Source organism: Drosophila kikkawai, chromosome 3L (genome assembly GCF_030179895.1).
Source record: "Drosophila kikkawai strain 14028-0561.14 chromosome 3L, DkikHiC1v2, whole genome shotgun sequence".
Classification (NCBI taxonomy): Eukaryota; Metazoa; Arthropoda; class Insecta; order Diptera; family Drosophilidae; genus Drosophila; species Drosophila kikkawai.
This window is the reverse complement of record NC_091730.1, coordinates 21,992,036-22,015,729: the sequence shown is the minus strand read 5'-3', so window position 1 is coordinate 22,015,729 and position 23,694 is coordinate 21,992,036. Positions and strand designations below refer to the sequence as shown.

General features: G+C 41.2%; 2 protein-coding genes across 2 annotated transcripts in view; one reads left to right on the top strand and one right to left on the bottom strand.

The window, feature by feature from the left end:
* LOC108078970 (nose resistant to fluoxetine protein 6) overlaps positions 1–997 on the bottom strand; it is an 8,194-nt gene extending 7,197 nt beyond the window's left edge. The window contains exon 1 of the mRNA XM_070285028.1: positions 864–997. The gene's annotated coding sequence lies outside the window, so the exon portion shown is untranslated. The remainder of the gene's footprint in view (positions 1–863) is intronic.
* Tie (Tie-like receptor tyrosine kinase) lies at positions 969–23,694 on the top strand. Its single transcript, XM_017172488.3, has 6 exons — positions 969–1,816; positions 9,773–10,457; positions 19,220–21,580; positions 21,641–21,834; positions 21,906–22,329; positions 22,895–23,694. Exons 2-6 carry the CDS (start codon positions 10,163–10,165, stop codon positions 23,203–23,205), a joined length of 3,585 nt encoding a protein of 1,194 aa, XP_017027977.3. The 5' UTR covers positions 969–1,816; positions 9,773–10,162; the 3' UTR covers positions 23,206–23,694.

The following is a 23,694-nucleotide window of genomic DNA, read 5'->3' as shown; positions in this document are numbered from 1 at the left end:
TCTTGTTAAAAATACAACAATCTCTTTCCGACGAGCATCTTGCGAGTGCATTGATAAAAGCTTTAATTAATTATATAAATACAGGATCCGTAGGTTAACAAGCCGCTTTAAAATGATATTTTAATTGGGCTTATGTTACTTATTTTAAGGCTTGAGGTCAGCCGGTTTCTGTGTGCAAAAAATAAAGGTTGTAATTTTCTTAGCGATAAAAGACATCTGACGAGGAAGTTATTACGTTTTAAATTCAGCTGTTTAATTATACTTGTGACAGAAACCATTTGAAGCTAAATAAAAATACTCATTAGCCAAGAGAACAGCGTAAAGAAATAGTGAACTTGAACATAACTTAAATAATATGTAAAGAACAGTAAAATATCATGCCATGTTTTGTATTTTTAACTAAGCTTGACAGTCAAAGAAAAGTTTTAAGCCTGAGATTTGGTTATATTTTTTATTATTTTAAATTTACAGAGAATAAAAATATTAAATAATAAAAACTATACACATTCTTGACTAGCATCACAAGACGAGTCGATTTAGCTACAAATCTTACAGATTATAATAACTACGGTTATCTTATCTTCTGTAAAGAAATTAAGTTTCAAATATTTGCTGTTTTAATAAATAAATAGTAATTATAACAAAGTTTACATTTAAAATTTATTAATTTAATATTAATTTCAATTAATTTTATTTATATGTATGCGCACTGCTTTAAAAGTATTATAACAAAATAATCTAATAAAATTTCCTAAAATATTTTATTTTAAATTTTTGGCGCTTAAAAAAATTAAACAAAATTACTCTTAAATTCCCACAGAGGTCGCTGCAACGCCAAGCTTCAGCCCACCTGACGCTCTCACCTGTGGGAAGCTCAAAGCTTTCAAGCTCCGCTTAGGCGCGAGCACGATCGCCATTGAGATCGCCGCTCAGTCGTGTTGCGCCGCTTGAGAAAAACAGTTCGAAGACCGCGAGACGCGCGCATGCGTTTTACCGCCCAACCGCCCACCGCCCGCCACCCCCGCGAGAGCGAGACAGAGAGGCAGCTAGAGACAGACAGGGATAGAGGCAACTACTACTACGCTCGCTGCTAGCCAAAACTAACCGAAAAATAAATCGTGGGTGCTAAAATGAAACCGAAAAACGCACAAAATTCATGAAAATATTTCACCCAAAAGCTGTGCTTACTTCATGTGCGTATGTGTGTGTTGGTGTGAGTGCGCGTGTGTATGTGTGCGTTAACAAGTGCAGAATAAAAAATCATAAACAAAACAACAAAACGGCCAACAAGTTTTTTTGCGTAGAACCGCAAAATTCCAGGTAAACAACAACAGCAGCAAAAGGCAGCCGTGTGTTTTTGTTACCAATATTGCTGCTGTATTGTTGCAACTCGTTTCGGTTGTTGTCAAAGCCACACACAAAGCGGGTCAAATGCATAAATAAATGAATGAAACGAAATGAAACGAGGGGCGATGAGAAGCGAAAAGTTGTTATTATCACTTGGCCTGAAGCGAAATTAATTACAGTGCGCATTGTCACTGCAGAAAGTAAATATACAAAGGCAAGAAAGCCAGAAAAGAAAGAAGTATCTTGTATCGCAATCAGTGAAGTTTCTACAAAGTCTCGCGAGTATCTTCTGCTCTTCATTCGGAATACAGCCATCCCACTCGCTCGTGCTCGTAGAGCAGCTCGAAAAGCTCCGCTCGGTGCGGATCCATAAACAAATGAGTGTACTATCTGCTGGATGCGTTTGCCACCCGAGCACCTGTTGCTTCAAGTAAGCACCTCTGGATCGTCACCACCAATGGCTGCTAAAGTAAGTTATTATTTGTTAACCAAAAGCGGGGGTATCTGATTTAAGAATATATATTAAAAGTTGAGTTAGTTTTCTACATTTCTTACTTGTTTTAAGACAATTTGTGAACTAGTTTTAGAGTTGTAAGGGAAATTTAAGAAAAGCAAACTAGGCAAAAATAATTTACTTTACCCTAACGAAAACTTGAGCTTAACAATTTCAAATAACTATGGTTTTATGTTCTTATTTTGGATATTTAATATACCTTTTCATACAACATAGTTCACATTTACAACATTTTTTAAGTTAATTAGACAATATCAATGTTTTAGTATTGTTTTTTTTACTTATGTTGAATTGAAAAAGAATGAATTGAATTTTAAGGGGTTTTATAAAGTCAGTCAGCCAACCATATTACTTACTTAGTATATTCATTAATAACAAATGATATTTTTGTAAACTCAGCTTCTCAACAATAAAACTTCATGGTTTTGGAAACATTGACCAAAGTCAACTATTTCCAATGTATCTAAATTATTTCTCCTTGTAGAAAGTTTATGAACATGTAACTTAATATGGGAATATTCAATCCACAATTATTTCTCACGCCTTCAAACCTTACCATATCCTTCCTAAACATTGGTTTTGCTTAAACAAATAAGTAAACGCATTTTTGTCTAACGTTTACATCCATGTTGCCCCCTTCCACAAATCAATACCCGAAAGTACTGACCATCTGCATGGTGCAAGGTATCAAAGTATCTTACCAATTCGGTTCTCACGACACAAAATCTGTGGGGAAAAACAACAAAAGTACAAACACTGTGTTCAGACACCTTTGAACTTTAAAACGGGAGAGTGCAAAATCAGCCAGGCAGCGTGTAACGGTGCCACAGCCGAAACTAAAGCCAAAAGCAAACAGACATCAATGAGCAATTGGAAAAAAAATACAAAACTTACAAAAAAAGTAAAACAAAACATTAAGACGGCAACAAAAAACAGACCGAAACCGGGCCCACAAAAAAGGTTCCAGGCAAAAAACAACTGTTACAGCACCAACAAAACTGAACTCAAAACAGTGGGATAAATAATATAAATATTGCAGAATTTTTAGGAATTATTAATAATAATTGGGAAAGTTCATAGAAGCTGAAAGAACTTTCAAATAAATAAAGAAATATTTTTTTTAGACTCTTGAAAGAGTTTTATGCTTGTTTAGAAATATTTAATAGTCAAGTTAGTTAGTTCAGCTTAAATTTTGCGGTCTTGTTAGGACTGTTACCAGTTTATTTTGCTTTTAATCGATCTATAGTTTAATCTTGATCACTTATGCTTTCCCATCCACTGTGCTGACTGCGAGTGAAACTGCATTTAGTGGCCATGTCTCTAACTGTAATGGACATGGACAATACAGTCGCTTACCACGGCGCACTTGTCGCAAAACAGGTTTAATCTCACAGTTGCGGCTGGTTCTGCGGTTCGCCGAGTTATATATGTATATATTTTTTACGATAGCCAATATATGTGTTTATTAATGGCCCATGCATTTTTCCATATTTTCCTGCTGACCTCCGACGAGTCGGTCTGCAGGGGCAAAATGGAATCACCTTGCCGTTCTAATTTGCCAACTGCCACCGCGGGTTGCAATAATTGGAGCGTGGCTAATGTGCGGAGGAAAAGGCCAGGGGTCGGGCTCATTAGCTGGAAGCTGGCCTAAAGAGATACGCCTCCAAGAAAGCCAAGTCGATCGAAAAAAGAACGGCCTACTTTGCTACAAGAGAACAAAAGAAGAGAGGTTCTCTAGGTTCTTAAGTATTGAAGTTTATAATTTTTGACTTTGTAGAATTTATTTCCAGGTATATTAGTCTGATTTTACTTCAGTTTCCTCTTTATTCTCTCTGTGTATACCCAGCTAGAACTTTGCCCGCTTGCATTGTTGGCAGCTTGTTTAACATTTAAAAATAAACTTATCACAAATCGTGTAAACACAACGCAAACAGCGAATGCAAACTGAAAACTGTGTGAACTTCTATTTTCCTCTAAGCCCGGGTGGAAATTGAAAAGTTGTTTGGCCAGCCACGGTGTTGACCATAACCATAACCATAATACGGTGGCAATTGGTAGCGGATGGCCAAACGGAGAGACGCCACTGATCTGTCCGCCAACGGATCGTCGATTCGCGGCGATCGGTAAGCGGATCGAACCCAGCTGGTAACCGGACACTGGCCAACGATACTACCACGACGGAGCATCGCCGGCTAATTGCATTGGAAATGGATGCTAACGGGGCCGTTAATGCGCCGTCAATGGAGCATTAAGTCGCTAGTTAGCCGCCACTTGTGGGTCTTCGTTATGCAATAGCGTTGCGGAGATTGTGGCCGCTATTTTTTATGCAGTATTTGCCGGCGTTTTGCCTCTTGGTGACTCACTCAGTTAGTGGTTTCGGGGAATGGGTTATTTGCCTAGGTCTAGATACAGTGTGACCTAGGATAAGGGAGTTATAAAATATATATATATTTATCTTAGAGATTTATATTGTATTTGTAACTTGAAACTTGTTTGTAAAGGGCCTTAGTTGCATTTACATTATTATGCTATTTCTTAATACTTTACTAAAATATATGTAATTATTTTTTTCACAAAGAAAATTATATTGAAAATCATAGAACCTAATGAACACATAATCAGCTTGAAGTTGTGGAAAATATGCGAATTTTAAGCCCCATCTTAGCTTTTAATTTGAGACTAGAAAATACCTAGATAATTAAAAGCAAAATAGAAATAATAATCAATCGTGACCAAAGCTAAATTAATGATCCTCAAAGTCCGAAGATTTTTTCGTATAATAATTATAAACAGACTCTTTTCATCTTCAAACAAAATAATAAAAAGTACTTTAAATTAAACTCTATAATCATTGATTAAATGGCTTTAATTATGAACTTTAATTTCCCTATATATTCTTTAAATATTCTTATATTAAATTTATAAAATAGTCTCATACATTTACTTCCTTTTGTCAAGTAAAAACGGTTAAATTAACGTTTTTCAGAGGAGTGCCATGTGCATTTTGCACTAATTAGTCTAAGTAAGTACCAGGGCAGCTCCTCGTCTGAAGCTGCAATTTTGCATCAAGTACTCGAACTTTTGTCGCTGTGAAAAACAAAGACCACAAAGACTCCTACTCTGTGACTCATGGGCGCGTCTAGAAATTCCTAACAAAATCGGTCACTGTGGCAAATCTCAGTTAACTTCAGTCCACCTACGCGACTTCGGAGGCGGCACCTTAAAAGTGCACAATATAAAGTAAAACAGAGTCGAATCGGAGCCTTGAGCTTGACAAAAGAATCAAGCAAATTGCATTAAACGAGAGAGGGTGAGACACTGTGGGAAGTGCAGCTAAACACTCCCTCAGCACACTTGATCCCACTTGAAATGGTAAAATAAAATTATAATAGCAATACTGACATAGGTTTTAAGGCGAATATAAAGATTTCTCAGATGCTTAAGCACCTTATTGTTGAATTGACTAAAAGAAATTATAATTTATGCATAAATTATATTAGATCACAACTTTGTTTCGTTCCATTTTCCTTTAAAATCATGTATTATCTGAAGATAAATATATTTTAATGCTTAAAATGTTTCATGATTTCCATGATAGCTTACAGTTATTATTGTATTTGAACGGAATTTCATCCGCTTTTCCGTTTTCAAAAGCCCGCTATGAATTCAAACTCCAATTTTGAATAAATGCCACCAAAATTGTAGTGGCGGTTAGTGTGCCACAAGGCAGGTTATCTAATCCCGGCTCCAATTGTCTCAATGACAGCGAATCCACACACTCAATATACCCGCGGCTGTCACTTGCACTTTCCTTCAGCCTTTGCATAACCACCACACACGCAAATCTCGCATCGTAATCCCCACATCCAAGTCCAAAATCCCCCGGGTGCCTCCCGATATGATACACACACATATTGCCTGACCGCAAACTGCAAATTTGCCTTAATGACTGCGCCGGCACGTTAACTGTCATTTTCAATCAAATCCCGCTCCCGTAGAGGCTGTTTTCCCCCACCTAACGTGGCCTTAAGTGCAGGCCATTAGTTTTCAGCGCTTTTTAAACTCTTGCACAAACGGAGATGCGGACTGAATAATACCAATGGGAACCCTGCGGGCAATTGGAAACTATTCGATCAAGCGATCCAAGTGGGAGGTTGCTTTCTTGAAGTTTGCCGAAGGTATTAGCTAATACCGAGAGAGATCACACCAAAAATAAAAACCCAAAATAACCTGACAAATATTTGCTCACTTTACACACAGCCGGAATTCGACGATTCCGAGAACCAAACGTGTAAAAATCCATTGCGACGGGTAAAATGATTATAGACTAGTCCCGCCAACAACAATGGGGCATTCTTATGTACGTGTTCACAAGTACTATATATATATATAATTATTTATATATTTATAAGTATGTGTGACGGGGTTCAGGGTTAATTATTTCATTGCACGCCTCGGCTCAGACTCCGAGCCAGGCTGGGATTTTGAGACTCGGAACTAGCTGAGGCATATGACTAAATTATGCATTATTTGTATTATTAAATTTGTCTGTCGTCTGGGTTAGTTACTTAATATTTATTCTACATAATTATTTTATTAGCCGAAAAGGAAGTTGACGACATCTGCTGTCGATTTTTTCATGCGTGGCTTGGAATACAAAAACCGACTCGAAGAAGCCACCGCTTCACCTTCATGGTTGACAAACTACCCGAAATATTCATAAGGTCTAAGCAAATTTGCATCTCATTTTTAATGAGCTCTCCTAAGCTTAATATCTATATTATTTCGTAGGAATTATTCATTGTATTTTCAGTACTTTCCAGTACTAATAAGTTAATCTGCCAGCAGGCTAGGCCGGGTTTTGTTGTAACAACTTTGTGATTAGTCGACTGTCGGCTGCTTTCTAATTATATTCCCTCCATCAATTATGGATGCAATGCATTCCTGACATTCTTTTTGCAACTTCCTCGGCGCCTCTTTATAAGCAGAATGAATACATAATGCATATAATTAAGGTACATAGAGAAAATTGTATATATATCATAGAGAATAAAAAAGTATTTTAATTTATTTGTCATTTTATTTGAATTTTGAGACAATTATTTCACGAAAAAAGACCTTTAAAATAGTTAATATATTCCTTTAAATATTCAACATATTTGTATTGGTTTAAATCGACTTGAAATTCTGTATTTAATATTATAAACTCTAATAGATACTCTCCAGCAATGAGATCAAATTCGTTCTGTGCATAGCATCCCAGAAGCAATCTATGTATCTTACGGATGTTTTCCATAAGCTGAAGCTAAACCTAAGCTGAAGCTGAGTGATTGCAACAGAAACTGGCAATAAAAATTTGCATTTGCTTAGCCCGGGATGTTTTGTTTTACGAGAGTGTTTATGCGATCCACCGATCGCTCCCGGCTGATAAAATCGCCCGGATTGATAAACACATTTTTAACTGGCCGTGTCGTGTCTTTGCTCCTCCACGATTTCCCAACGCCAATTTGCATGTTTAATCAGCTGTGGCCAAGTTTAACCCATTGTTTGGCACAATGGCTATAACGAGAAATGGCAAAACAAAGCGAATATCGCACGAGCGCCTCTGTGTGGGCGGCTCTGAGGTTCTGTTGTTGGGGAATTCTGTTTCCCCCCAAAAAATTCTTTCGCACGCCGGATTTTTCAACTTGATTTTGCGGTGCTGAGCGCACTTTATCAATCATCGAAGGAATCGAGCAAACAACGCGAGAACCACTTCAAAACCCATCCAATTGTAAGCCACTTGAAAGTATTTCTGTTCATTGCGGAGACGTTGATTGAGTTGGAGAGCCAACATGACAAAAAATGATTCTAAGCCGTATTTTTTGCCAGTCAAAATTAAGGGTATATATGTACACATACCTGAAGTTGTACAAGAGGTAAGCGGAAGTAGTTACGACTAGGCTTTAGTGTAGTTTAATTATTGAATATAAAAAATGATATAATCTAAGCTAAGTGCAATAGGTTCTTAAAGGAAAAATTAAACAAGGAAACATTATTAATTATTTAACATAAAAAAAAGGTTCTTTAAATATACAAAACATCAAGAACCAGAAGAAAACCATATGTACCACAAAATATATTGTAATGAGAAGAACATTAGTTTAACCTTAAAAAAATATAATAAAAACCCAACTAATGAGTATCTATCTCGCAAAACCTCCATACATCCGTCTTACTCGTTTTGTAATCTTATTGCGCGCTTTTGATTGTTAAGTTTAGAACGCTGATGTTATAACAAATTAACAAAAAATATAATCATATAAAAAGCAGCGCGAACGAGCGAGTCAATGGCATTTCTTATAATTAAACTGGGAGCGAACCTTAATGAGCTAAGCTCGGCGGCAAAAAAAGTTCTCTTCGAATTATAGCCAAATTACGAGAAACATATAATTTAAAAAAAGATTATCATGGGGCTAGCTGTTCTTCGATCATCAGATTGGCATTAGCACCACAGCCACCGCCATTGCCACCATCATCATGCAAATTTCTTTCTTTTCGGCTTTTCTTACACGGCATCCTGCTTGGAACAATTAATCATGGGAACAGCCGATGGCCAAAAAAAGAAGTTCTCGGTCTTAGGCTTTTGGCCAACGAGCGTTGAACTTTCGCTCCTCCGCTTTTGGCCATCCGCGAGAAAGGTTCTTTAGGTTGTAAAAATAGAAATGCCATGCGAGCACAATAATTCATCAGCATAACAAAGAACGCAAATTTCATAATTTCGGTATTCAAAACGAAAACCCTCTGACTAACTGAGCGAGGGTCAAATTTTGGTCTGGTGGGCCTATGGCTTATTTCTTGAACGAAAATTACGCAAAAAACTGATGCCGCACCCAGGCATGAAGGCTTCTTGGCTTGGCCCGAGTTGAGCGGCAGCGCATACCAAATCGAGTGAAATTGTCAACGTAATTTTGCGCAAACCCAGCGGCCAAAACACTTTATATTTCTCCTTTACGTCGCTTTAATTGATTCCTCGCCAGGCAATGACACACATTGCCATAAAAATTCATAGTTGCTTATGTTTTTAATGGCTAACGAAACTGTCGGGGCGGCCCGCGTACACCAGGGCGTATGCGTGATGTGGCTTTAGCTTTGGCTTTGGCTTTGGGCACTGGGATTTTATTGAACCGCAAGCGACGCTGATCGGTTGGCACGACGACCTCAGTTATCACTCTTACTTACCGCGAATTATAATTGATGTTTGCCCAGGCGATGGCCAAGTCCGTACATATGTCTATATTTTTTTGTTTTTGAGCCGCTTACGGAGGGTTATCTGCTCCGAAAAAAATATGGCCCCAAGTGGCAATAATAATGTTTATTGTCGGGCGGCTTCTAAGCTGTGGAAGTTATGTCTCAGTTGACAATGAAAATGTATTAATTACTTTATTAGGCAGGGCAAAGTGAGATGTCAAGCAGGCAGTTTAGGTAACTTTTTATAGACTGTCCTAATAAGTAAAGATAAAAACTTAATCGATGCATAAATATTCCAAACCATATTTCAGCAACTTTGCATAAATGGTTATATTTGATGTTAACCTATTTTTGTACATTTTCTTTTTCATTCATCTTGCATTTTATTAAGCCCAGCTTAAGCAATTAAACATTTCTTAATTATCTATAATATAAAGTGATGGATATCGAGATATTTTTATAGTGGGAGAGTTTTAATCTATTTCCTTTCAAGTTTAAATCCCCAATCAAGTGTCATTTGTGAGGGAAACGCACTGTAAACCAACCGAAAACCGGCTTATTTCCTCCATGTAAAACATTTTCCTTCTGAATGATTTTCGCTGTGATTTCCTTTGACTATTTTATGTACCAATCAGTAACATTTCACTAATGCACTCCGATCTCTCTTCCGACATTTTGCAGCAACGGGCCGGCGTACGATTTCCCAAAGCAGCAGCACAGATAAGTCGACAGCACGACTTGAATTATTGCACGCAACAGCGACAGCAGCAGCAGCAGCAGCAACAGGCCCATCCACAGCAGCCACAGCCATAGCTGCGGCAGGGGCGGAAAAGTGAGGAAAAGCGGCTGGAAAAGCAACCAAAGACGCAGCAGCTTCATTCTACAAAACAATTGTGGAAAAGTGGAAAACGTGTGTGTGCCTGTGTGCCTGTGCAAAAGGCAAACAATAGAAAACCAGATAGAAAATCAGCAGAGAAAACAATCAGCAACAAAGCAGCAGCAGCAATATTTTTGAGTACTTTTGTTTATTTTGTTTGTTGCTGTTTTTTTTTGGTATATGCTTCGGTTACGATGTCGTTGATGAAAATTCATCGAAGCAATGAATCATTTTGCAGTTGCTGGTTGCTCTTGTTGGTGGCATTGTTGGTAGTCGAGGCGGCTTCGGCCACGTTGAGTGAAACACAGACCAATGCAACGCAAACTAATGGTGCAATTAGAGAGCCGGAGCAGCAAACGAGGCATGTGCAACATCAGCAGCAGCAGCAGCAGCAGCAGCAGCAGCAGCAACTGCAGCTGAATGCGACCGCCGGCGATGGCGACGGCGAAAGCCGAAATTCAGCGGAAATTTTCAGTCCCGGCGATGTGGGTAAGTCTTCTACACACTCCACACACTCTACACTCCCAACCCCACACACACGAACGGGAAAAATTGCCAACTAGCCAAAATAAATCTATGCCAATTATTGACCAACTGCCAGCAGACGAGGCAACAATCGCCGCTGCAACATTCGAGTGGCTGACTCAAAAAACAATTGCTGTTTAGGCCAGGCCAGGCCGACCGAAGAAGCCGCCGCCGCGGCATTGGCCAATCTTTTTGCATTTGAAAGCTTGATGTGGTTGTCAACGATGTTGGCGTTGTTATGAGACAGAAAGGAATTGTGTACAAGAGGCAGTCTCCTAGCATTCAATTTAGAGTTTTTGCATTTAACTTTATTAGCTGGGGAGTATAAAAACGGTTTTAAAATTTTGGCTTAGCCATGAGTTGCCTCTTAAAACGTGCCAAGAGCTTTTAAGTAACAAAAGATATCTATTTAGGCTTAATTGTTAATTAACAAAGATACTTCATGGCTGAATATTTATCAATAAATATTTTTGCAGGCCCTTAAATTTAATTTAATTTTAGAAAGGCACTGACCACAAGTGCGACCCATTTACGTTCAAGTTCTCCTCCCCAAGTTTATTAAAACAAGATCCAACTGCAGAGATAAACCCACAAAATGTGAAACCCTACCGAGTTGCAAGTATCCGAAAAAATAAATATGAAACGGTTCTGCAAGGGCAAATGTCGAGGTGAAGATAGCCTGCCTTTCATAAATGCTTTTCAAAAACTGGCTGCAAGTGCCGAGATTGATTAGACCGGCGGCTGGATCTTTTGTCCCTGGCTGCCTCTCGCACTTGGAAATGTAAACAGTAATTGTTATTTTAATTAAGTATTTTCATAAACAATTAAGTTTGGACTTGGTGATTTCTCAAATGCTCCGAGTGCGTGGGTGTCGATAGTCGTTTGCATTTGAAATCGAAATGAAAATTGAAATTGTATTTCGAATTTGAATGTGAATTCAATGGTCGACTTAAGTGTCTTTTTTTATTGGAACAAAGTGTTGGGCCTAGAGTTTTTTTTCGAGATCTTTAAGCCTCAGCCACTCATCTTTATTCATGAACTCGGGGCTTTTGGCTCGAGACTAAGTTTAAACTAACTTTTTATGGTTGAGTGCAAAGGCCCAGAGCTAACTAAACAAATGTTAATGCATTTTGATTATGCTTAATTTATGCACAGTAAAGCAGTTTGTATGTGCCCGATGAATGGGCATAATTTGGCTGTGTTTTGTCGGTCTTTTCCTTTTGGCCAGCCTCCTCTTACGAAATGCAATTTTCGAAGCTGCCCTGGCCAGTTGTAGGTGTCGTTTGCTGGCCACTTGAGCACCCGAGATATTCGTCTGAAAATATCAATATTGGTGTGGCTTGAGGTTGGTGTGTGCTCATTACGTTTACCAGTTTCTTTATTTTTTGTTTCGCTTTTTTTGTGTATATTTTTTTTTTTTTGGAACGAGAGACCTCATGTGCGTCCATTGCGTAATCCCACTCGTTTAGCAGGCGTAGTGAAGCGTTGGCAAGCTCCAAAGAGAAGAAGAGCCAAAGAGCCGAAAGCAAATCTGAAAAGTCAACAAAAAGCCAGCCAGCAACCAGTCAGTCAGCCAAGTGCATTTTGGGGCCAGGTCTGCAGCTGCCAGAGATTCCGACTCAAGCTCTGACTCGGTATCTACCAGGTACCAGGGCGTATACGCAATATGGGGGCGTGCATCAATGTGGGAAAGATACAGAGAAAGAGGTAAAGTAGTGGAGTCATTGTTAGTTGTGCATAGAGAGAAATTTCTATCAAATTTGCTGGAATATTATAAAGCTAAAACTATTTAAAAAGTTAAGCAATATAAGAGAGATTAGAAAGAGGGAAATAAATGTTTATAGATCTTAAAAGCTTAGATAAAAATTTTACAGAAATACTAAATTTCTTTCAGTGTAATCCCGTAGTAAGAGCAACTGCAACTGTTCAAATATTTAGCCCTTTTGCCTTCCGTATTACGTACTCTGATTCGGATTTTGTTTCTGCCTTTAGCTTTTTCCCTCCACTCGCTCCATTCGCTCGATATGTAATAACAAATATTCAATCAAAATATTTGCTCTGTTCATTATTTGATAGGTCCGAGGCGCACATGTGTAAACAGGCCAGCGAACATACAGATATCGGTTGATTTATAATAGATCTTCGTCACGGAACTAATCGATGGCGTCGAGTTCAGGCGCACCGTGATCGTTTGGCAAGGCCAAGAATTATTTACATATAATTATGTAAAGTTTAGAGCTGGGAGGGCTTTGAAAAAAGATAACTGAAACAACAAACAAACAATAGCTAGCATTGAATGAAAATAAATATGGTTCTCTCGGTAATTTGATTTCAGTTTGAAGATAAGGCAATACCGGGTACATTTTCATTATAAATACGTTTGTTTTCCTCAATTTCATCTGTCAAAAACAAGTTATAATATAATTATAATTTAATTTAATATTTAAACTACCCAATAGATTAAAATTTAATAATTTGGTTTGAATGTGAATCCCCCAAACTTAATTTCTATTCTTTTTCTAATTCCCACAAAATTGGGAGTACAATTTAAAGGCTGAAAGCCACATACATTATATAACAAGTGTAAAATGATTCAAGTTATCATCTAATGTTTTTCCTTATTTCCTGGATATTTACATTAATTTCGCATGGTTTTTGCCTTTGAATTGAATTTAATTTGAAGACCTCATTCCCATTCCCAGTTGGTAACTTTTGTGGTTAGTTTCTTGTTTTTTTTTTGTTTTGCTAGGAAAAGGAAATAAAACGTGCAATTTGTGTGTTGGCGGTGAATTTCAATTTAGTGTGTTTTTATCTTCGCCTTATTTTTTATATAAACTGTTTATAATTTCTTTTTATTAGCTTTCGTTGCGGACTCGGTTTATTGAACCCTTTTGGCAGGTCCATAATTTGGTTAATTTCCTTCGCTTCGTTGTCTCTCTCGGCGGTTTTATGTTATGTATTTCTCGGCTGTGTGATTAATAATAAAACCGCTGGTGACCCACAACTCCGGGTTATGCAATAGCGATGATTTAGTGGCGACTTAATTAAAATCCGTGGGACAAAAGAAAGCGGCCGAAAGCTAATTATGGGGGTGGTGCAAAGGTTTCGTCTGCTGCGTTGCGTAAAAGGGGCGCTGAAGCTGATGATGAGCATGTGCCACGCCCCTTCTGGCCATTCGCAACGCCTCAATGCACAGGTATTGAAAAGTACTTTTATTTTCCGCCCGAGCTCGCTAAGCCAAACAAAAAAACGGAAGCCCCCGAACGTCGCACAATGGCATCGAGCGAGATATGTGTATGTAGTTGTAACTAAAGAAAAGCTGAAAATCCGAGTTTTAACAAAACTCGGCAATTATCCAACATGTGCGCCTTTGAAATGGAAAATAAAGTGGAAATCGCTCTCTGGGCCGTAATTGCGCAATTAAAAGGTCAGTCCCATAAACCTTATATTGCCAACATTTGGGTGTCAGCGGTCTGTCAAGGCGGCCGGGCCCGGCAAGGGTTAAAGCCCCACCAGGAAGCCCAAAAAGCCAGAGCCAAAACGATTCATTTAGCGGAATTTCACGACAACTTCAGCTTCAGCTTTGGTTTCTGTTTTCAGTTTTGTAGATTTGCAGCTTGCAGCTTTCAGTCTCATTTCCGCATTGACATCCGTGATGCGATGCTTTTGGCTTGCATTTCTTCGTCGCGAGTGCGAGTACCTTTGCCATTTCTCTTGGCTTTCTCACGTCCCAACGTCGCTGGCAGCTGCACTTCCTGCATTTGTCTGCACTTTCTGCACCCACAAAAGCTGGCTCGCAGCGATGGCTCCTTCTTTGGCCAAATGTCGAATTGGACAACATTGGCATGGCTCCTGCGAAGAGTTGGAATCGATTGGGCTTTATGGCCTGAATGCAGTGATAATATAAATTGTGGCCTTCATTTTGTAGAGATGTTTTTAAATATTACACATAAATTACAACAAATTTAATTAGAAGATGTCGGATTTTTTATATATTATTATTATTTTATTTATTATTCTTTCCTTAGAAGTGTAACACTTTAAATTACTGCGCCAGTCAATATTTTAACGGTAATCGCGATCTATTTCGATATATCAATTCCGATTTATTAAAATGTCTGATATTTTCGATAATATATAAATAATAGTTATATTTTAAAGTTAAAGAATATATATTTTGATATTTAAAATCAAAATTTCAGATATTTTTTTTCGATATTTTCGATAATTAATAGATATTTCAAAAAAATATATATATCCATTAATTATTTGAACACGTTTCATTGATTTTTTCCAGTGACTTTTTCAATAAAACTCCCCATTTATCACCGCCTATAGAGTCCAGTTTGTGTGGACTACACCCCCTATAAAACGGAATTGCCCGTTATGCTCAAGGAGCTGTGCGGCATTTGCTGGATTTTTCATTTCGCGTTGCATGCTTCGATTTCACATTAGAAATGCTTTCGATTGGCGATGCCAGCTGAAAACATGTCTTGCATGTCCGCAGCTCAGTGAGTCAAAAAAACGAAAATCCAAAAACGAAAAAGAGCCGAAATAACCAAACACGTTTCAGCCATGAACGTGGGATGGGATATACTCATAGTATATATACCTATGTATATGGAGGATAGGGTGCAGCGAGTTGCAGGCTGCAAACGAAAGTGAGAAATGCAAGAAAGAAAGAAAAAAACCAAGTGGGAAAATAAGAAAAATTGCAACGAAAGCCGGAGAAAGTTTTTGTTTCTGCCAAGGCGGCATTTAAAATGTGAATTTATGAACTGCCCGCTGTTTCTGCGAGCGGTTATGAGTGCCGCCTCTGTGTTTGTCTTTCTTTCTTTCTCTAAAGTAAGTTGGGCAAATGCCGTGGAAAATACTGAAAACTGAAAACCAGAAAGCAAAAGTGAGGCTGAATTAGTGCCAGGGCATTAATGAAAGTTTTCAGCGTTTATGTTGATTGGATTTGCATTTGCATTCGCTCTGCATGAATGGCTTTCTTTTGCTGCCCAGGAAACCGACGAATAAGTGAATTTAAATGATTCAGAAAGTGATGAGTCAAGGTCGCTAAAAGCGTAAGTCTTAGCCAAGTCTTTTCTGAGAAATCTGTGTGGAATGATTAAATATGGCAAGGGTAGCTGAGAGATTTGTTTATTTTAATTCAGTGAAATATTTGGGGGAATTTAAATGGAGAAATTCATTGGAATAAATATGATTTGTTTGATAAATTGGATGGAAATGTTGTATTATTTATTTGTTTTCTAATAAAATGTAAATTAGCAGACTAATTAATTTGTTAACCATCTTCAAGGAACTGTTTTAATTCAATTCAATTCAATGCAATTGCTATAACCTCTGTTATTATTCAATCAGCCTTCATGAACAACTTTTAATTTCTTACCAAATTAAATTAAGTAATAAAAACTATTAATGGCTACAGACCAGCTCGTTCCCTTCTAAAACTATTTCCGCTACTCAGCAAAACTGCACTTTTAAATTAAATTCAAAATTAAATAAAAATAATAAGCATTGTGTAACTTTTGGCAGAGTTTCTGATGCCTAATTATAAATTATAAATTCGGTCTATGTGTCATGGTTGTTTTGGGGCGGAAATTTCCTAATTTTCTGTCAATTTAGATTTTGGCGGCCTGTGCAACGTTGCGTATGATTGACATTTGTGTCACAGCCACAGTCGGTCGCTATATATATGTGATTATGAATTTTCCGCTCATTGAATGATATTTCATAACTTCAAATGTGACACCATTAAATGAGTTTAGACAATCGAATCAAACACAGCTGTCAGCACGATCGAATGCATTGCGTGTTCGAGTGTTTTACTTGTCGAGTACATACTACTTCCAGAGTGTTTCTCGGTTTGTTCGTCTGTCAATTAGCAATGAGCAAACTGCAAAGTCAGCTGTGACTCCGAGCTGCGACTGTGTCTGTCAGGCCCCTCTGCCCACTCGTGGCGGTAATTTATTTTTAATTAAAAGTTCTAAACAAAAGCCAAGACATGCGATTCATTCAAGCGCTAATATTCAGGCAGCCAACCCCCGCTCAACTATCTATAGTTTGGTTTTGTGTTCTTCTAACTCAATTGTGGTTGGTACACTGAGGAAAAGGTTAGATTTTATAAAGAAGTTAACAGGTTTCAAATAATTTTCATAAATTATTGTATGTGCACTTTGAAATTAATCTGGTTATAAAGAAAATACTAAACGGACAATTAATATATTTTCTAAAAATATCTTAGAGCTTATATTATATAACTATAATATAATTTTTCTCCCTGTTTAAGCCAACATTGACTGTGGCTTCGGTTCGGGTGGCATCTGTGCAATTATTAGGGGACGCGAGGTGGCCGAGGCAAGGGGGCAAGGCAACCTTGATGGGCTTTGTGCGGCGGCAACAAAGTCTCATTAGCTGCCAAATAAAACTTGGCTTTTTTCGACCAGAATCGCCAGCCAAACCGGGCGGGGTCTTCTCCATTGTTCGCCTCGACCAGAGGGGCCAGAGTTCGATCCGAGTTTCGCAAAAATGTAGAAGCTAATGCTGGCATTAGTCACGCCGTCGCATCCGTTTGATGGCTGCTTTGTTTTCGCATTTAACGGGAGATTAATCACCTGCCAAATGCTGCACAATTTTCGGGCATTATGTAAGCTGTTTAGAATTCCCCAAACCTCTTTCGCAGTTTGCAATTTGCCAATTGCCAGAGAGCTCCACAAAAAAATATGAAGCAAAATAAACACAAATAGCTGTTGACAGCAAAGAGAACCGTTTCTAAAGCCCGTCTTGGTTGGGTTTTTGGACTCCGACTCGGATTTGGTTTTGTTTGGCCCAACTTGGCTCGGGCACAGACGAAAAAATCGTGTATATGACCAAAATCAAATTAAAATTCCACAACGCATGCCAAGCAGTGGCCAACAGCGGCATTTTCAGCATGGCTAATGCCAAGAAGTCGCCCGGGCCAACTCGGAATAGCCAGTCGAAGTTCCCAATTCCGAAAGGGAGGAAGTCAAAGCGCCGGGGAAGTACTCTTTCCTGTTGTGAAAATGTAATAAGTTCATAAATTCATTCGAAATTTAAATAATCAAGGAAGAATTCACTATGCAACTTTTCATTTCTAGAATTTGCTGTATCTTTCTCTGGAGTTTCTCCAATTCTAACCTTATAGTTAAGCCACCTTTTGGCAGTATATATATGTACATCCATAGCCGATCCGCTGTCTGTGACTGCGACTGCGACTGTGGCCAAAATGGCAACCGACGGCTGCTTGTCGGTTGTCGTTCGTTGTTTCATTGAAGGCGACGTGACGAGACGCCCAAATGGGGCGCTCAGTGTTGAAAAATCCGGCAGAAAACGCCGCCGAACGAAGAGGCCGAGAAACGACCGGGCCAAAACAAACGTCTAAGTGGCCAAAATGCGGCAGCCAGCGGCGCGGCAGTGGCACAGCGGCATCTGCAACTTGTTCTAGCCGCGTTGCCAGTGCAACCTTGGCCTAAACTGCCAGCCAATGAACTAAATGTTTGTGAAAAGCAGCAACAGTGTTTGTTGGCGGGCATTGTTTCCCCTCCGAGTTTCTGTTTTGGCTCTTTTGGCAATGCGAAAATTAAACAATTGTGCAAGCCGCCTTGTAATTGTTGTGCCCGGATCGCGGGTCAAACAGCGCAGCGCTGCTTAGGCCCATTGCCCAATAATGGCCATAATGACCAGCTGCCTGGCCGGAGGCTCCTCTACTCGTCGTAGAACATAGAAGCTGCCAGAGGCCTTTGCTAATTAGCAACTGCAACAATACGAAAATAAATGCAAATCAAATGAGAAATACATTTCGTTGGTGAACCAGTTGGTCGGGTCGAAACGCTTTTTGGGCTAAGAAGCCAGCGTTTAAGCCAGCTGATTAATGGCCCAAAAGAGCAGCCTCGTTTCTCAAGATCCATGCTCATGTTGTTGATGGCAAGAGATGCTATTTTGCCGTTTGTTAATACCGCAGATGATGCTGGCGATGGCGATGCCGATGATTATGATTGTTGGACGAGGCCTTACCCTAGGCAAAGTTCGCATTCCAAACGGGTTCCGTGCTTGCCGCCTTAGTCGCATTTAATTTCCATTTTCAGATTTGTTTTTCCAATATTTGTCACGATCTGGCGTCAAGAATGCCAGCGGCAGGCAATCTACACTGAGCAAGAAAAACTATAAGAAAATGGGGACAAGAAAACCTTATTCTTAATGTGAGTTAAGTGTTTATTTAATATATTTTTCATTATAAGGAATTTGTTGGATTTTTAAAAAGTTGTAGGTTCAAAGACAATAGCAAAGATTTTATTGGGAAATGTATGACTTTACTATTCATGGAACTCTCTATTCACTGATTCGTAGAAGTTACAGCATCAAAAAAGTGTCATTGCATACTTATTCTTTTCTTTATTTATTAAATAATTTGGGAATTAATTATTTCCGAGGAATTAAGAATAATTAAAAGCCTTATTCAATGGTTACTTAAGGCTTTATAAGAATGACAGACCTTTTTAAACAATAATTATCAAGAAAAAATAGTTATAAAACACCTCAAACAATGCACCATTGTTAGTTAAGTTAGTTTATAGAATAAACAAGTTCAGTGTAGAATTTACAATTCCAATCAATTTTTTGCGCTTTGCAGTTGGGCAAGTCCCCATTGAAAATATTCCAGTGAATATCTGATCTAACGGGTAAATATTTTTACTTTACAGATGCCGTCGGCGATAAGCCCACCACTTATAGGCCCTCGGGCGCGAATAGGCCATCGATTGCGCCGCTCAACTCGGCGCAGGATCGGGAGCGTAAGCTGATGAATGTGCTGGCTGCCCGGCGGTCGGCCCTTCATCGCGGTGGCTTCCGTACCCGGATTGGAACCACCGGACGCAGTGCCATTTCCCCTGCGGCCGCGGCGGCGGCAGCGGTGGAGAGTACCTCGAAGGCGCCCAGTGATCCTCGGTCCGTGTGCATCCGCAACTGTACCAAGAACTTCACGCGACGCACCACCGCCAGTTGCATGCGGCAGTGCGCCAACTTCACCCGCATGGCCATGGCCTCCAATGGCAACAGTTCGGTGGTGCTGAAGGGTCTGGCAGCCAAGGGATCCTCCGGCTCCGCGGGAGATCGCGACACCAACGAGATTCTCTTTAGCGACGAGTCCTCGCACGGACTGTTTGTGGTGGCCAAGGACCAGAATGACACGGTGAACCACATAGCAGACGGTGTGAAGCCACCCGTGGTGGGTGGCAAGGGCATCCGGAGCAAGGCCACCTCCATGGAGCGCGGGGAGGAGGATGCCGAGGAGGAGGAGGATGAGCTGAAGCCATATGTCTACTTTGGAGCCAAGCTGCCGCCGATTCGACCCGGTGGCTTGACCATTAAGCCCGCCGAGGGCGATGACGAGCACCCGCGAGTGCTGGAGGTTTCGGTGGCTCAGAGCAGCACCACCACGACGCTGACCACAACCAGTAGCACCACGCCGGAGCCACCGAGCACCACTAGACCCACTGCCTCTACCCGGAGACCCTTGACGCCCGTGGAGCGTAGTCGTAGTAGATACAAGTATCACATGAGGGACCGGGGACTTGCTCCGGCCCCTGCACCTGCGGCAGCCCCACCTGTCCAGCCAGTGAGTCGTACGAGGTATGTGGGCTCGGGAAGACCCACCGCTGGACTCTCTGATCCTGTTCAGGAGACGAAGCAGCCAGAAGCAGAAGCACCCAAGCCAGTGATGGTGCGGAGAGTGGTGCAAAAGGCAACGCCCTCCTCCTCCACGCCACTGATCATCACAGTACTGAGCGCCGAGGAGGAAACCACAGTGGGGCAGGCGGAAACCAGCACCTCGACGACGACAACGACAACCACTACGACAGTGAAACCCACCACGACAACCAGTACAAGTACCCAGGCACCCAGCACCACCAGAAGAACAACCACGACTACATCGACAACGACAACGACAACGACACCAGTGCCCACAACAGCAGCCACAGCCACAATTCCTACCTCCACAGCTACGACGACAAGTAGCACCACGGCCAGCACCACCACTAGCACTACTAGTACCTCCACTCCTGTCCCTTCAAAGGCACCCAAAACCATCAGTGAAAAGGATACAGAGCTCATTAGGGCCTTGGGACCGGCCTTGACCCAGGAGATCAATATCGAGGAGTCAAACAATCTGATCATCTTTTGCAAAAACACCGCCGACTGCGGGGCTACTCCTCGCACCCAAACCCAGCCCTCGCACACCACCGACTCCAGCCAGAAGATCCTGCGCACCACCGTGCTGACCTCGGTGAGATCCACTGTGAATCCTCGACCCACTAGTACCAGTACGACAACCACGTTGGCACCTCCGCCTGTTGTGCCAGCTTCATCCGGGGATGTCTACATCGGGATTGTGGAGTCTTCCTCCTCCGCTGCGCCACAGGATATAAGCTCCACGGTGATAGCCAACGAAAGGGATCTAAATCTGGAGATGCGGAGGATGAACCTGGTCACTCTGGTGCTGGTTGCAGTGGGAGTGATTCCACTGGCCGCCATTATCCTATACCTGGCGAGGAACTATGTGGTGCGACGTAGGGCCAAGCAGGGCGAGGTCTTTGACGTTTGCATCACGGACCAGCAGCCCATCAGTCCCGTGAAGAAGGTGGACTCCAAATACCAAGTGGAGGACGACGAGGATGAGGTGGATCATCCGCATCATCACCAGCACCATCAGCAGCAGCAGCACCATCAGTCCATGCCCATGTCCCAAGCAGCCCAGAGGGATGCGAACCACAATAGGTATGGAAACAACAACGATGACAAGACATCGCTGGCCAGCGAGTTCCAGGAGTTTGAGCGGAGCAACATCAGGCTGAAGAGTCTCCTCGGCGAGGGCAACTTTGGCCAGGTGTGGAAGGCGGAGGCGGACGATCTGAGCGGCCACTTTGGGGCCACCAGGATTGTGGCCGTGAAGACAATCAGAGCCTGCAGTGCCCAGGTGAGCCTCAAGGACGAGGCCAACATCATGCGCAAGCTGGGTTCCCATCAGAATGTGGTCACGCTGCTGGGTGCCTGTGTGGAGAGCGGTAAGTCTTCGCTAATAAATTAATTAATTAAACTTAATCTAATTAAACTTTCCTTCTCAGAACCCCACATGCTGATCATGGAGTACGCCATGAGAGGTCGCTTGCTGTCCCTCTTGCGGGCAGCGCGAAGTGCCACCAATATATTGCCAGCATCAGTGCCAGGCGGCCGGAGTCTGGCTCCTCTGTCGCCCCGCACCTTGGCAGGCTTTGCCCTGGATATAGCCTGCGGGATGGAGTACATAGCGGGCAGAAGGGTAAAATAATCAGAAACACACATACCATGTTTTGTGTATTTGTACTTTATTAATGATTAACTTTTCCCTAGATCGTCCATCGAGATCTGGCCGCTCGCAATGTGCTCCTCGATCACAATGGCATGTGCAAGATCTGCGACTTTGGCATGTCCATTGATCTGGACGCGGAGCGTCTGCGCAAGGAGCAGGAGAAGAACGCGGCCAACGACCTAATGCGCCACAATGCCCAAAAGTTCAAGTTTGACTTTGGCAGCCGATACATCCTGCAGCACTGGCAGCACACCTTCGGCCAGGGTCATGGTCCCGGGCATGGGAACTGCTCCAAAGAGCACGGACACGGGGAGAAGAAGTCGCACCATGGCCACGACACCATCGGCAAGCGGCACGCTCTGCCCATTCGCTGGATGGCGCCGGAGAGCCTGCAGTACCACATGTTCACCACCGAGACGGACATTTGGGCGTTCGGCATCGTCCTCTGGGAGATAGCCACGCTAGGTAGGTTATGGGATTCCGAAAAAGTCAGAAAAACTAAAGGTTAACAGAAAGTATTGAGGGTAGTTGCCGTTAAATCAAACCTTATATCTCTTTAATCTAATTCGAAAAGTCGTTGCGTTGAAAGATGTTCATTAACATTGATCTATTAAACTGTTCAGGCCCAAACTAAAGTCATTAATTCTATTTAAAATGTCAAGAATAATAGCATTTATCTCGCAAAATGTGTATTCAATTTATAAAGTAAATAAGACAACTAAATTAAGTTGTCGTTTCATGATTCTATAATGAGGACATTTAATTTGGAGTTGAGTTTGCGGTTATCTGCTAATTTATGTCGCCCACAATGACGCATCCTAATCCAGGCTATTGTTTCCATATTTCAGAAAGCTAATTAAACATTATTCAACAGATAATTATCGGGCTAAAGCTATACTAAATTGTGATTGACAGTCTGATATATTACAAGCTGAAGAGAGTTTACATCAGTTCTAAATTTTCTTAACATTTATTGATATTCATTGTTCGACTTCCTGACACATTAAGTAATACTTAATCCAAATTCCAGGCTCCACCCCGTACTCCCAGCTGACTGGCCGGGAAGTCATCCGTCGGGTGCCCCAGGGACTCCGTCCGGAGTTGCCCAAGGAGAGCCGGCACGAGTTCTACAACCTAATGTCCCGCTGCTGGCACAAGGACCCGCACATGCGACCCTCCTTCGCCCAGTCCCGGCTGGAGATCACAAGGTCGCTGCACAAGTGGGTGGACGACGACTCGGCGGCGTCGGACTACATGGACGTGAGCGGGTTCAGCGAGGATCTCGAGCATGGAGTGGTCTACTTCAACCACCGGATCTCGGAGTTCGAGTGCGAGATATGACGCTGACTGAACCCAGCCCCCTCCAAGCATCTCAACCACCTCAGTCCCATCCCGAACTCATCCAAAAAAACCACCTATCCTTCGAAATTCTCTTCGCCTCCCCAGACGTGCTGGTCGAGCAGTATTATTTGTATTTTATCGTTAATCTTCCACTTCGGTCCAGAGAGTTTCTTTCATTGTAAATATTTATACAAAAATTCTTATGATTTACGTTTAATGAAATGGCGCTACCTATGCCTAGTTTAATATTCGTCACTTAGTTCTTCTAGTCTGTATCTCTGAATTCCCATCTTCGAGTTGAGCTATAGCCCCCGACGTAGCCCCGATTTGACTGCACCATCCAAACATAGAGTTCGAACCACACCTGTTGTGTAAAATTATTCGTTGATATAGATAGGCGTGCAGCGCATAGGATCTATGTAATTGTATTTGATATCTAGCTATAGAATTGTACAAATAAATTAATTAAACACGAAATATAATTATGAT